This window comes from Bicyclus anynana, chromosome 21 (assembly GCF_947172395.1).
Source record: "Bicyclus anynana chromosome 21, ilBicAnyn1.1, whole genome shotgun sequence".
Classification (NCBI taxonomy): Eukaryota; Metazoa; Arthropoda; class Insecta; order Lepidoptera; family Nymphalidae; genus Bicyclus; species Bicyclus anynana.
In genome coordinates, this window is record NC_069103.1 from 3483690 (window position 1) to 3499000 (window position 15311).

Below are 15311 nucleotides of genomic sequence, written 5' to 3' on the forward strand. Positions count from 1 at the left end.
GAAATTCGACAAAAAAACAATAACAAAAGATAACGTGACGTAATTAACTCAAATGGTAACTAATCCGAAATGGGCGAGCGATTGTGAACCCTATGTCTCTAGTTCTTCGTTACAATATTCATCTAGTTCATAATCATCAGCTTTTAAGAGAACGAAGTTTCCACTGCCGATTGCCGACATAGAGTTCTACACGGCTAGACTGCGTAACCTCGAAGGCATCTACTCACAACTACGTGACCCCAGAGTGAAGCGGATGGCGCATTACCTCGAGGCGACCAAGAGCGTTTACTTCGATTGCTTCAAAACTATGCTCACGAATGTTGTGGCTGGTAAGAACGGTTTTTGATTTTAGCACTTCATTTTCTTTCCATTACCAATTGAATTGTCTGGATTCTGTTTGACTTATCAGTGAATAATAAATAACATGGGGAAGGAACTTTCAAATGAAGTTTTGTATTTGCCTGTACAATTATTTAAAAAAATTTGTCAAAAATTATTACTAGTCATGATTTACAGTTACTGTAAAATTGATGACTTTTTTTATAATGATTCATAGAAGCGTCTTATTTGAAGATCGCCAGTGACAGAAAAATTGAGGAGTAAAAGGTTAGCTTGGTATGTAAATGTATTACGGAGGGATGAAAGTCAAATTACTAGAAAAATGTTGAATTTGCAAGTGGAAGGACACAGGAGCGGAGGCCAAAGAAGAGATGGTTGGAGTGTGAAGGTAGTCTATGATGAGTTGACAAGTAATAGAGACGCCATATAAGTAGGATCAGAAGTGGGATGACCGGAACAGTATTCTTTCGTCCTCGAATGAACAGTGCGTGGCGACTCCGCACTACAAAGCGCAGTGTTGGTCGACCCCCCACCAGGTGGACTGACGACATCAAGCTAGTCGCGGGTATTCGCTGGATGCAGATGGCTTAGTATCGTGATGTTTGAAAGTTCCTACAAAAGGCCTATGTCCTGCAGTGGACGTCCATCGGCTGACATGATGATGACAAGTAGGATAAGGGAAAGGAGTCGATGATGATCGCTTTGGCAGATCAATTTATGGAATTTTGCTCTTTTTATCACCACTATTATAATAATAATATTATCTGAAAACTTGAGTGTTTTACAGAGGTGATGGTTCCTAACAATCTGATTCCTTACGGGTTAATTGTTTAAATATTCACGAGTTTTACTGATATAATTTAACGTACTAAGCCGAAAATACATTCAGACTAAAGAACCACATGAATGGGTTACCTACGAGAAAATTTCAGTCGTCGCTGTAGCTTGGCAAGTATCATCAACGAGATGACACTCCCATGATATGCGGGCGACGGTGGGACAGACTGCGCGGGTGTGAAATCGTGCGTGCGGGGAAGTGAGGTGCACTCATCGCTACCCGGCCCGCGGATCATTGGGAGTGTTACGAACGAGCTTGATAAGCTATACTGGTGTTTTATTGTATTCGCAGCTATTGTAGAATGCCGAGACATTTACGTTTACCAAAGGCCGTTGATTCCGCATTTTGAAACGTTTGAAGGCACCGACTTCTCCGACGCTAAGCCGCTCATACGACCGATGTTCCATTGTATTGGTTTGCTCTGGGGGAATTCCCGATACTTTTGTAGCGTCGAGAAATTGATACGTAAGATTTGATATATTAACACTTAAATAATCTACTTTCAACCGACGAAAAAACGGAAAGTTCGACGCATAATTTTTTTTTTAATTTATGAACACGCGTAATGGTCTGATTTTGATATTTTACTTTATTGGAAAGGGTATTTCGAATTTTGTCCGATATAAATTAATTAAATGTAATAATACCACGTATAAGACTGATAAGACTTTTTTGATTCAGTAGGGTATGTTTTATAAACTGATTAGTGGGGAAAAAAATTTAAGTATCGTGGCGAAGTTTATGTTTTTTGAAGTGGGTTGTTTTTTTTTTTAAAAAACATTTCTTTAAAAAAAATATTTTTTTTGATAATTATGATGGTGTAGCTGCTGTAGTTTTTTTTTAATTTCTCTTTAATTTAAGATGCTCTATAATTTGTATACATTTTCAGCGCTTTTACGGGAAGTATGCAATCTGGTGATCCAGCAATGCACCAATTCCATCGACCCTCCCACGATATTTCAAGGCGAGGCCGATGAGCAGTTGTTAAAATTGAGGAAGGCCATGGGAATTTTGAACCATTTTGTGTAAGTTTTAAGCATATTTATTTATACACGAACCTCAATTGATACCAGTAGCCTTTTAGTCTATGTGATGCCTGTGCGCTGGTTAGTCGACCGCGTCTTTATGCATTTTAATGATTCACTTGTCCTAAATTATCGCAGTGACACTTTAAAGTGAAAATTATGAAATGAGCCGCGACAAAGTGCGCACTTTCTTCCCTCGCAATGTGATGCCTGTGCGCTGGTCGTTCGACTTCGACCGCGTCTTTATGTGTGACAAAGATTCACTCGTTCTAATCATCGGCTCATCGCATTGACATTTTTTAGTGAAACTTAAGAAATGAACCGCGACAAAGTGCACACTTTCTGGTGTGATGCCTGTGCGTTGGTTGTTCTATACTTCTACCGTGTCTTTATGCGTTTCAATGATTCACTTGTACTAAATTATCGCATTGACATTTTTAGCGAAACTTACGAAATGAACCGCGACAAAGTGCACACTTTCTTCCCTCCCGGTGTGATGCCTGTACTTTGATCATTCTATACTTTGACCGCGTCTTTATGCGTTTCAATGATTCACTTGTACTAAATTATCGCATTGACATTTTTAGCGAAACTTACGAAATGAACCGCGACAAAGTGCACACTTTCTTCCCTCCCGGTGTGATGCCTGTACGTTGATCATTCTATACTTTGACCGCGTCTTTATGCGTTTCAATGATTCACTTGTACTAAATTATCGCATTGTCATTTTTAGTGATACTTACGAAATGAACCGCGACAAAGTGCACACTTTCTTCCCTCCCGGTGTGATGCCTGTGCGCTGGTCGTTCGACTTCGATCGCGTCTTTATGCGTTTCAACGTCTACATGAAGAGGCTGAAAATGATTGAGGACCTTGTGTCGGCGACTGTCGAGTTTCTGAAGTTGGAGAAAGTTGAATTTTCTGGACTGAGAGGCAAAACTTTGAGTTCGGAATGTATAAAGGTTTGATTTCGTGAATTGTTTTAATAAATTATACTTACTTATCTATCAACAAAATTGCTTAATCGCTGTATGCTGGAAACGTGATTCAATTGTAATTTTGCGATTGATGTTTGCGTTCGTGATTGATTACATTATGTTACTTCAGTTAAGGCTTGATTGAGTATTTATAATTCCAAATATAAAATGTATAGGTTCTGCCGTATTCTTAATTTTTTCAAATAATATGAAATTAAAGTGTCTGTTTGTAATTTCAAATTAACATCTTTTCACATACATACATACATATAGGCAATGAAACTATATAAGTAATTATGTCCGTTTGTGGTACTTATTAAAAAAAAATGTTTAATGTTTTTTGTCTGTTCTGTTGGTTGTCTAACCTCTGAAACAACTGAATTTCTTGTATATAGTAGAAATTGATTGTCTATGATATCCACTAATTTATAGATTTTGGAGGACTACACACTGGCCTATCAACATCTCGGCAATATTTCATACGATCCCGCCGACCCTGAAGACAACAAATTCCTACCGGATTATCAGAAACACTTGGCTGTAATCGAGGACGTTGACAGGAAGCTTGCTTCTCTTTTCTCTCAGGGTTTGGATGAGTGTCAAGACTTGGAACACTTTTTCAAAGTTTGTATCAATCATATATATTTACATACGTACAGTATCTATCATATTGTATTTATCTACTTTGAATCATCTATAACTATATCTATATCTATATCTATATCTATATCTATATCTATATCTATATCTATATCTATATCTATATCTATATCTATATCTATACTTAATAAAACTGGTCGAATTCTATACATTTATTCTCAATTTGAGATTTTACTTATATCATTTGTAACGACAAACGTTACCGTGACATAAGGTACTACTAGCGCCATCTAGAATCTATACTTATAATACGAATTTTTGTCTGTATGTCTCTCTGTCCGTGTTTTTTTGTTATTCGAGCATCACGCACGGTTTAAGACCACGCACGGTTGCACGGTTTACGGAGAAGGTTATATGATACTTTATATTGTGAAAATAAAATAAGAAGGGGGTGAAATAGGGGTTGAAAGTTTGTATGGAAAGTAATTAAGAGTTACAGTTTTATTAATTCACACTCTAAAGTGATGAAACAGGGCTTGAAAGTTTACATTGATTTCCACGCGGATGAAGTCGCGGGCGTCCGCTATTTTTAGAATAAATTGAAACAAAAATACTATTATTTTCAACATCATTAGATTCAATTACTTTCGATCCCAGATCCAGCAGCTCCCTGTAACCAAAACAATAAAGATTTTATGAATGCCAAATAGTACATAATTATTGTATATATTTTTTTATTCTGTACTAGTTAGCCTTTGACTACAATCGCAAGTGATGATGCAATCTTAGATGAAAGCGGGCTTATTTGTTAGGAGTAACATGAAAATCTGAATCCAGCTAGACCTGGACCAATTAAGAAAACCCCAATCGGCCCAGCCGAGGATCGAACCCAGGACCACCGTCTTGTAAATACACCGCGCACACCACTGCGTCACGGAGGCTGTTTAGAGATATTATTGTATAGTAGAATTCCTTTAGTCATATAAACACGTAAATAAATCTCGTGCCACAGTGTTAGTTGACTAAATCCTCCGGAACGGCTTGACCGATTTTGATGAAGTTTCATATGTATATTCGGTAATTTTGAGAACAGGCTTTATTATTCTGAGAATAACTCTATATTTTTATACCCCCACATGATAAGGGTGGCCCACCCCAAAATTTACAAGGCAAAACAATGTTTGTCGGGTCAGCTAATTATACTAGATAAAACTTAAATTAATTTAAAGCCTTCAGGCGTAGGTAACTTTAACCTTATTGTAAAAGACGAATAATTTAAACATAGTTTAAGTGAGAAATGAATAATTTTTCAGTATTTTCAAATCATTGGTGATCTATATCATCGATCTATCATAAAAGAAGAACTAAAGTCAAAGATACCTAAAGTACTTGACTTTATGCACACCAATTTAGATCATGTAAAAGAAATCTTTGACGAAGACATGGCGGTAAGTTAGAAATAAAATTTATTATGCCTTTAACTTATTACTACAAAATAAATGACCACTTCAATTACAATAAAAATTAAACATCTAAAGGATAGAAAAGGGTTGTTTTATATATTGTCTAAAATTAAAAAAACAGTAGTTTTATTTTTAAAAATAAACAATTGGGTAAATATAATACAAAAATTTCTAATAATAAATAAATAAAAATATAAGACCATAAAGGTTAAAGTTTTTTTTCAAGTTATGTTCCCGTCAATAAGTAGGTATATTGACTATCGTCAGAATTTGAAATGTAATGGGGACAAAAAAAAAATAACCCCTAATTAAACATAATAAATTATTATATAACAATAAATATAATAATGAGGTGATTTTTCGGTTTTTGTTTTTGTGTTGTTAAAAATCGGCTAAATTTTCTTTTTCAAGTTATATTTACGGTAATATGAATAGGAGACTAATTTGGTATGTAAAATGATTCATTTCAGAAATTAAATCCTAAAAGCACAGAAAGGCCAATGGTAGATCCTTACTTACCACCAGTAAGCGGTATGCTGTGGTGGGTTTATAAACAACGGACAAGGATACAGCGCCCTATGGAAGATTTCATATTATTTGAAGATCCGTATGTATAACTAACCCGTATTTATAGATTTACCTTAAGTCGCATTTTTTTGGAGTTTACTCCTTAAGATTCGACTTTTCATATAAAGCCCCGGTATGAAAAAAATATGGACAGTAAAATTCGATGAACGAATGAGAGCGTTATGTTTTTGTGCGCAACCTATTCTGCGCACCTTTCACCGTGCGCTACCGCTAACAGTGTGCACGCAAACGCCGCGGCCTGCTGCTCCTCGGTTGCGCACCTTTCGCACCTCCCTGCTGAGCACATATAACTTTATTTAGTAAGGTACATAATACATTCATAATCATCATCATCATTGTCATCATCATCAGCATCAGATAACAGCTGATGAACGCCCACTTAAGGACATAGGCCTTTTGTAAGGTCTTCCAAACATCACAATCCTGAGCCGTCTGCATCCAACCAATCCCTGCGACTCGCTTGATGTCATCTTTGCCTGGTCGTCGACCAACACTGCTCATTCTAGTGCAGGGTCCCTATCACCTTACAACATAATCCATTATTTCTAGCTATTTGAATGAAAGTTGGGTTTTTTTTTCAAATTCTTACTTGTTTAGTCTCTTATTATGTTTATTTGATATTTTGTGACAGTATTACGCAGTGCGAAAACGCCCTGTACGTAAAACAGAAGCATAATGAAATGCTGAGCTACCTGGGCCAAGTGGAAGACAGACAGTTCAAGCAGTGGTGCACCACGGTCCCCACCATCTGTAAAACTTATCTCGCTAAAAATCTTATATATAGAGATCCGCCGTTCGTTAGGAACAATTTTAGCCCTGAGGTGAGTTGGTTCTGTTTTGATTATAATTAGTTAGATTATTAGTTATAATCAACCAGCGACTTCGACCGCGTGAAAATCGATATAAACTTACAACCCCTATTTTATCACCTGATTTTATTTTTCTTGATTGGTTTTTGTTACTAAATAAGAAGATCATATTATAGTCCTAAAAGGTGCCGGGTTTCCTTGGAATTCATTCAGTACCGGCAAAGACGTACCGCCAAGCGATTTATCGTTCCGGTACGGTGTTGTGTAGAAATTGAAATAGGTGAGGATTTTCATCCTATCCTACGCCTAACAAGTTAGACCGCTTCCACCTTGCATCATCACTCACCATCAGGTGAAATTGCAGTCAAGGGCTAACTTGTAAAGAATAAACTCCGTCCGACACTTTACTTACATCTTAACTGTATGGTAACTCAGGGTAACGCAAGGAAGTACCATAGTTCCGATCTTATTCCTATTATACGACTGTAGTCATCGTACTTACCGTTACTTTTTTCTGTATTAATATTAGCTTGTTATGCTGTTACGAGAGATACGTTACATGAAGTATTTGAATAAGCAAGGCATACCACCAGACGGCTTAGAATTGTATGCAAGAAATGAAAAATTACAGGTAAAATTTTAATTAATATTTTTATATTCTGAATAAAAATACACATTTTAATACTAATATATTGTGAAGATGTACTATAAATATACAAAAATATAATTAAAATGTTTCTACTGGGTTTTTATTATATCGGTGTACTATTTAAGCAATAAGTCTACTAACTAACAACATCGTTTTTCATCGTATTTTTGTGTTTGTGATCATCTAACATAGTTACTTCAACGAAATGCCTTTTTACTTCAAGTGGCAGTGATTTTTCGTTTTTATGATCAATCATGATATGATTATTTCAACGAAATAACGTAAATAATGGTTTTTCGTTTATATTTTTAATTGCTACTATTCCACTTTACGTAAAATGACAATACTTAATTCATTTAGTTGAAAACACAATGTTAGATGATTGCAAAAACGAAAATATGATGAAAAACTATGTAGTGACTCATTATTTATATGATACACCGAGATAAATAACAACCCTGCTCATCTGTGATTCCAATTTATATAGCTGGTATTTACAGTATGACATGAATCGCCTTAATCGTGCTATATCATGGTACAACGCAATACGCGAGGGTAGTCACGAAACGGAAGTGGCTCTGATAGAGAAAGAAATATCTGCGATAGATGATCTTCTCGGAAGGGGCGTTGAGGAACTAACTTGGAATGATGATTGTGAGCAATAAAATTATGCATTTTTTGATAACTTTCATCGAATTAAACGGATCGTAATATTATTTGTATAGAAAGTCATACAAGTGCGTCCTCTGATCCGCATCATACGGACCGCACGAATCAAAATACGTTTAATGCGATGTAAAAAACATCTGTATCAATAAAATCAATTGCCAAATACATCGCATCTCATTTTGGAACGCTTGAGAACGGTTTTCGATAAAACTTGGACCCGATAGGTGTTTAAATTCTAGAAATGACATGTCCCAAAATGAACTTTATTAGGTAACTTGCCGTTGCCTCGCGATTTGACCGAGTTTGGCGTTTGGCGTAGTTTTCGTTTTAAAATATAGCCTATGACACTCACAAATAACGTGGCTATTGGTAAAAGAATTTCCAAAATCGGAAATTAACCCTTCTAATTTCACAAACTTTACTGTTTTATAATATTAGTATAGATTTATAGTTAGTAACTAGTAGTAGGTAATATTAGAGATAGAAGACACAAATTGTTGGTGTAACACTGCCAGCTTCCCCACTCACACACACTCACTTCCCCACTCACACTACACTGAGAATTTATACAGAAAATTTCTTAGAAAAGAAAAGGAAAAAAAATCACAGTCTTTTACAACATGATTTCAACAAACATACAAAACTATTAATTGTGTGCACAATAGGGATGATGACAGTTTTTAAATTGTATATAAATTAAGAGTGTTCTCATAGTAAAGCAATTCTTTAAAAGTAACAGGGTATCTGCGATCATTACTTTCGGAGCTATAGGGATTTAAAGGGATTTGCGGTGATGACACGGATAGTCCAAAAACGCCCTACATAAAATAGCAAAATACGTTTAATGCGATGTATCCGATACGTACGACGAGGTTAAGTGGACGTCTATGTCAATAGGATACGTTACGGAAACGTAACAAAACGAACCTTTAGTTTTTACACACAAACGCACTTGGTCTGTCGTGTTATCTCTATATCCAAAGTATAATGGACTTCCAGGACTAGGAGAGATAGATTGACTGTAAATTGTAACTATTTTTTATAATATGAAATTTATTTATTAGTCACAGAATGGATGGCTGAAGTATATGCAGCAATCAATACGCTTCAAGAGCGTGTATTGACAGCGCAGAAGAATGTTCGCACTGGACTTGAAAATATTTCTGTATGGGGTGACAAACCACTACACAATCGCAAAGAAAACCCGCAGAAAATGGAACTCCTTGCAGTAAATGAACGAAATTCCAGATTACTTGTACGGTAAATTGTCATTGTATCATCATTATCAGCCTGTAAAAAAAGCGTGCTACAGGGCCGGTCCCTGTAGATTTGTGGTTAATGGCTTATTCATATGGAGGAAGGTCTAATTCTGTATCGGCTAGATCTGAAAATTGGCCAACATCTTTTTTGCATAACCCCTAAGTGAGGAAAAACAACGTTTGCCGGTTCAACTATTAGTATTATAAAGGTGAAAGTTTGTGTGAGTAAGTGTGTATGTTTGTAATGCCCTATGGCAAAACACCTGCACTGATTTAGATGATTTTTTTAATGGAGACTATACATTGGATTGAAATAATACTCATTAAACTGTATTTTAAGTAGGAGTTATTTTATGGTTAATGAAATAAACTATCTATATTTCTAATTTTATTTAAAGTAATTATATTTCTGAATAGGAGTAAGAAGATCGTAGACAGTCATGCAGAGTTTCAAGATAAGTTGAAAGTTAACTACAAGCTATTTTTCAATATCCAAGATGAAGAATCAGTAAGTGTATAATTTTAATGTTGTTGTTTATTTCGTATTTTACTCCATAGAATCGTAGTAGTAGTATCAGTTTATTTTTTTATTCCTAAAATAGTATGGACTACATAAAAAATGTCTAACACAAAACAAAATTTTAAGATGAGCTTGCATTTTAAAAAGTAGTTATATGAGTTTAGTTTTAAAAAGGAATGCGAAATTTTTAGTCTGACGAAGAGGAAGAAGAACTCGAAGAAGTGGACGAAGAAACGCTGGACGAAGACGAAAAAACAGCTAGAAGACAAAAAATTCAACAAATAATGGACAACAGAGAAGCCAAGCGGAAAGCTAAAGAGCTGAGGGACATAGAAAAAGCTGAGTTAGCGGAGGCCAAGTTTTTGAGAAGAGAAGAAAGAAGGATGAAAAGAGAAGCTAAAGAAGCTGCAAAAAGAGAACGGCAGGAACTAAGAGATGCAGGTGACTATATGCGTTTGTCCCCGACCCCGTAGCCCAAGTTTTATGTTATCTTATATTAACGCGTTCAAGTTATTTCAACAAACAGACGAACTCTTCAGCTTTATAATATTAGTATAGATGGTAAATTATTGTTGCTATGCAATGTAAACAAATATGCATGGGAAAAATATTTTAACTTTGGTGCTAGTCAGTTTTAATAATAACTTTAATTAAATTTGTTTTAACTTAATACAGATTAATACCTAGCATCAAATATTAATAATTCTTATTTTGAACGTGAGCTATACGATTTTAAATACAAGAGTCCAGTTTTTACATATACAATAATGCAATTACTTAAATAGGTGAGGCAATAGACTCGCCTGCTGAGGAAGAAGAAGAACTGGATCCTGAAGAGCTGGCAGATATCGAAGAAGAGCGTCGTGAGATGGAGGAGGAAGCTTTCCGTGCTGAACGATGGCCAGCCTACGTGAAATATGTTGATTCGCTGGTTAGTTTAATATCCCTCATATTTTGAAGGATTTTAGGGTAAAAGTGGCTTAATTTTCGACGTTCGTAGCCACACATGAAATGAATACATTAGAAAGAACACTGTCAGATTCATTTTATTTAATTATTTTTTGTTTTCCAAATTGTATCGAGGCTATATTTTAAGTTGAAAAATGTAAAAATCAGTACTTTTATTATAACTTTGAGGTCATTTATTTTAACTCCGATATTACTTGTACAGTTTTATCAAAAGTTTTTAATATATACATTTGAAAATAATTTTACGTGGATCAGGTGTCAGCACAAGTAATGAAAGCGATCAAATCAAGCCTAGATCTCTTCGAGACACAGACTGACTTAGAGAAAGGACCGAGGGTGGCTTTTATGGAAATTATTGCTGAACTTAGAGATCCTGGTATGTGTTATCTATTATGTTTCATCATTATCAACCCATGTTCAGCTCACTGCTGAGCTCGAGTCTCCTCTCAGAATAAGAGGGGTTGGGCCAATAGTCCTCCACGCTGGCCCACTGCGGATTGGTAGACTTCACACACGCAGAGAATAAAAAAAAAAATCTTTGGTATGCAGATTTCCTGACGATGTTTTACATTCACCGTTCACACGTGATATTTAATTTCTGAAAATGCACACAACTGAAAAGTTGTAGGTGCATGCACCGGACCGGGTTTGAACCCACACCGATAGTTAAGTTAGTAATCACTCACACACTCGATAGTTTAAACTTTAAAAAGCTAGTAACGGTTGTTAAAGATGTTATATATTTCAATACAGATATATATTTCTCTCCGTCTTTGGATATTGACGATAGCGGCGGTTTGTATGATACACTCAGAGAAATGATGAAGGATATGTTCCTACAAGCGACACTGTTCCCTAGAATTGATCCCATCGTGCCCCTTGAAAACTATGAAGGTAAGAAATAAATAAAACAGCATATCCAGCTAAGTTTGTATTTGTGCACGTCATTCTTCATTAAAGGGTTAAAATATTTTTATTGAAATGGAAATAAAGTACGATATATACATACACTTATTCTAACATTCTACATATATAACTATGGCTAACTTGTTGTTTTTATGAAGGCACATCAACTGTAAACTTAGTTACTTAAATGTTTAGGTGCTTGATACATCCATCATTTGTACTGCTAATTCATGCTTATATTAATTTTAGTATTTTTCAGAGGACATACGAAACGAGGATGGAATGATCGATCTGTATCATGACATACTGAAAAGGGTTGAAAATAGTATTACCGACGTCGTACAGTATGCCTCGGTAACTGTCTTTTGATTTAAATGTACATTTTTTTATTGAATTTTGGTCGGTAAATAAATTAACGTTTCTTGGTTCAACTTTAAAACTGGTAGACGTATGAACTGATTGTTTTCTTATTTTGTAATAAATATTGTTTTCTGTTGCTATTGTTAGCTCAGCCAATAAACAAATAGAGATTGGTTAATAGTAGGTACCTATAAGTACAACAAATATGTTCCATTGTTTTTATGCTCTGTATTATTATTTAGTTCAAAAACATCAGCGTTAGTTTCCTTAGTCAAGGTCTTCTTTTTTCTTTCTAGCTAGATATTTTATAGAAAATCTTTCGTTTCGGTTGTAAATATCAATGAGTTAATCTTTAGCTCATTACTAGACTTCAGTTGAAGGTCGCAAAATCAAAGATGACTATTAACATTGACAGTTAGATGGATAATTGTATACTATTTTACAGAAATACGAGAAATATGCACTACTGTGGCTGGAAGACAGGCAAGAAGTTTTAGCGGGTTTCATGAAATACGGTCGCGTGATACCTCCCGAGGAGTTTGATAAGTATCGTTACGAGAATGGCTGTGATCCGCCTGAAGTCAAACCCAAACTAGAGCAATATCAAAATGAGGTATTTAATACAGCCTAAGTTTGATATCTATTCCTCAGCAATACTGATTTTACAAAACGATGAAGCGGTAGCCAAGATGATAAGCGCTAGTCAATCTAAAATTTTGCGAAGTATATCATTGTTAAGTCCACTGTAGCATTACTATTAATTGTCTTAGTTTTAAGCGGCTCTGAACTAAAACTATACCTACAATTGGTACTAAGAGGTCAATGCCTACACACAATACAAATTTCTAGAGAGCTTAAAGTTTACAAAGTGAATACGTAAATTACTAGCGCATCTAAATAAATTGTTGTCATCTTAGCCTGTAGTAATAGTCATTGCAATATTGTAGATCGACAAATACAATAAACTGTACAAAGAGTTGTCAGATTTGCCGAGCGATTATCTTTGCAATGGTTGGTTAAAACTTGATTTGAAGCGGCTCAACCAGGCGATCATGAACATTATATGCAAATGGAGTAATCTTTATAAGCAAAATCTCAAGGATCATGTGCAAACGAGGTGTGTTTAATCTTTTAATATTTACTATAAGGTATCTGCTAAAGTAAATATATAAAAGCGAAATTACACTTATCACGGAATCTCGAAAACAGCTTGACGTAGAGAGTAATTTGATAGAGACGTAGTTTATAGTTAGTAGACGTCTGCTTAGAACAGCCTTTACGCTGGGCTAACAGGGCTGGATTAACGACGTCCACTAATTAGTAATAGTAATGTCTATTATTATTAGTAGGTTCTGAAAAATAAACGAATTATAGCTGATGACATATTGGCAAAAGTACCACGTATTGGTAATTTAGATATTGCACTAAATGGTATGCATAAATTAAAAGTCTGAATCAATGTGGTCGCTTTCAGCCTCGATGATTTAGAGAAATTCATTATATACGCTACTAAAGAATTGACAGTTGAGTTAGCAGAGGATGATTACATGGGCCTGCTAAGAATTATGGGTGTACTCAACGAAGTGAAAGCAAAAGTAGACGCTGGGACCGAAATGATGTTTGAACCTCTCAGGGATATTATCTACGTTCTTAAGGAGTATGGCGTTGAATTCCCTGAGGAAACTTATGAACAGGTAAAACCATGATGTAAAATTCGGTCTCTGTTAATGTTTTCAAATGGAAATACTATGCAATGGTAAGCTTAAAATGAAAACCCAAATGTTGGAACACCCACTTGGAACAAAATATTGCTTGAATTTAGATTTTAGTTTAGATCTACTAACTTTTCATTATTCAGCTTTCTGCTGAATGTTCTTTTAACCTTAAAGTAACGTAAATATTTATCAGGGTTATTAATTGTTTTTATACTCATATCTACCACAGTTATTTTAAATAAATGTTATGGTAATTTAGATGAAAGTTACTTTAAAAATACATTGTAATGAATCATTTAATATTTAATGCCTCTATGTGGATCATAGCCATATACCGAATCACATCAATATTCGGTATATACTTTGGTAAGTTTAATAGGTATTTTTGGTAGTAACTCATTGACTCAGACATATATTTCATAATTCACTTTAGTCTCATACTTTTTCCAAGAACCTTACTTGTAATATTCATTTCGTTTTTTGTTTTATAAAAACACTATATAGTATTCATCTAAAGACGCTTTTTCACTTATTGCCATCTAATCACTCCACCTCTCTTTGCTATATCATTAAACCATTCATTGCCAAATATAATTATTAATTGTAATTAATAAAATATAACACTATGTATCCGTTTGTATGCGTCCGATACGTATGATTTTTTCGTTGCAATTGTACCAGTTGGATGTCCTGCCGGAGAAATGGCGTAACCTGGTGAAGTTGGCGACCGTGATGAAGAACGAAGTGGCACCGATGCAGGCCGCACAGGCCGCACTCATCTCTAAACGTGTGGCGTTAATCAATCTGAGAATCACTATGTACAGAGAGCAGTTTGGAGTTAAGGATGTTAGTATAAAACTAAACTTCGTCTAAGCCAATTTGTTATGTCAGGGTCTATACCATGCGGTATTAATTAATAATTAATACCGCGTGGTATAGACCCTGACAGATAAACTGGTAGACCGCGCGACCTTACCGCGGTATCAAAGTAATGTGCCACACCTTGACGCTTTTCGAACGTATTATCGAAACACGGCTGCGTCAAGAGTATGTAGTGTCAATATGGCTTTCAACCTGGGTATAGTACGACGGATCTAATGTTTGCTATCCGAACGCTTCGGAACGGGTCGCACAGGGAAAGGAACCAGCCCCTGTATCTTGCATTTTTAGACCTGAGAAAGGCCTTCGACTGTGTGCCTCGGTTGGTAATCTGGTGGGTACTGCGATCTAAAAGGTACCTGAGATTTATATTGACATCATCAGACATGTATCTTAATTCCGAATCTATAGTTAGGACTGCCATTGAGGACACATCGCATTTTCCATTCACAGTCGGTGTATACCAAGGTTCGGCTCTGAGCCCCTTTTTATTTAATGTTTTGCTAGATATTGTTACCGAGGTCATTCAGGGTCCACCACCGTGGCTTCTAATGAACTTCTAATTAAGAAGAAGTATGGACCCTGACAAGTAAGATTAAGCAAAATCTTAAAAGAAAATCACCTGCGCAGGTACAATCATAAACCAAAGTGTTAGTCGCATGATAGGGCGCGTACTTTACTATTTTATTTACAATTGTATTTTTTTAATTATTCTCCTGTACAAATTTAGGAAATTATGCGTTTTC

The 15311-nt window shown here is 35.5% G+C and overlaps 2 protein-coding genes across 2 annotated transcripts in view; one reads left to right on the top strand and one right to left on the bottom strand.

Annotated features, from left to right (window-relative positions):
- LOC112047228 (dynein beta chain, ciliary) overlaps positions 1 to 15311 on the top strand; it is a 62163-nt gene that overhangs the window by 3523 nt on the left and 43329 nt on the right. Inside the window, exons 7-27 of the mRNA XM_024084264.2 lie at positions 141 to 329; positions 1469 to 1642; positions 2067 to 2202; positions 2936 to 3164; positions 3612 to 3803; positions 5093 to 5227; positions 5713 to 5849; positions 6462 to 6651; positions 7169 to 7270; positions 7789 to 7942; positions 9022 to 9217; positions 9634 to 9724; positions 9928 to 10177; positions 10522 to 10667; positions 10961 to 11081; positions 11459 to 11599; positions 11871 to 11965; positions 12417 to 12584; positions 12919 to 13088; positions 13446 to 13665; positions 14368 to 14532. Coding sequence (XP_023940032.2) covers positions 141 to 329; positions 1469 to 1642; positions 2067 to 2202; positions 2936 to 3164; positions 3612 to 3803; positions 5093 to 5227; positions 5713 to 5849; positions 6462 to 6651; positions 7169 to 7270; positions 7789 to 7942; positions 9022 to 9217; positions 9634 to 9724; positions 9928 to 10177; positions 10522 to 10667; positions 10961 to 11081; positions 11459 to 11599; positions 11871 to 11965; positions 12417 to 12584; positions 12919 to 13088; positions 13446 to 13665; positions 14368 to 14532 — 3401 coding nt within the window. The remainder of the gene's footprint in view (positions 1 to 140; positions 330 to 1468; positions 1643 to 2066; positions 2203 to 2935; positions 3165 to 3611; positions 3804 to 5092; positions 5228 to 5712; positions 5850 to 6461; positions 6652 to 7168; positions 7271 to 7788; positions 7943 to 9021; positions 9218 to 9633; positions 9725 to 9927; positions 10178 to 10521; positions 10668 to 10960; positions 11082 to 11458; positions 11600 to 11870; positions 11966 to 12416; positions 12585 to 12918; positions 13089 to 13445; positions 13666 to 14367; positions 14533 to 15311) is intronic.
- LOC128199256 (uncharacterized) overlaps positions 3823 to 15311 on the bottom strand; it is a 54421-nt gene continuing 42932 nt past the window's right edge. The window contains exons 2-3 of the mRNA XM_052888024.1: positions 6022 to 6106; positions 3823 to 4449 (exon numbers count right to left, since the gene is read on the bottom strand). The gene's annotated coding sequence lies outside the window, so the exon portion shown is untranslated. The remainder of the gene's footprint in view (positions 4450 to 6021; positions 6107 to 15311) is intronic.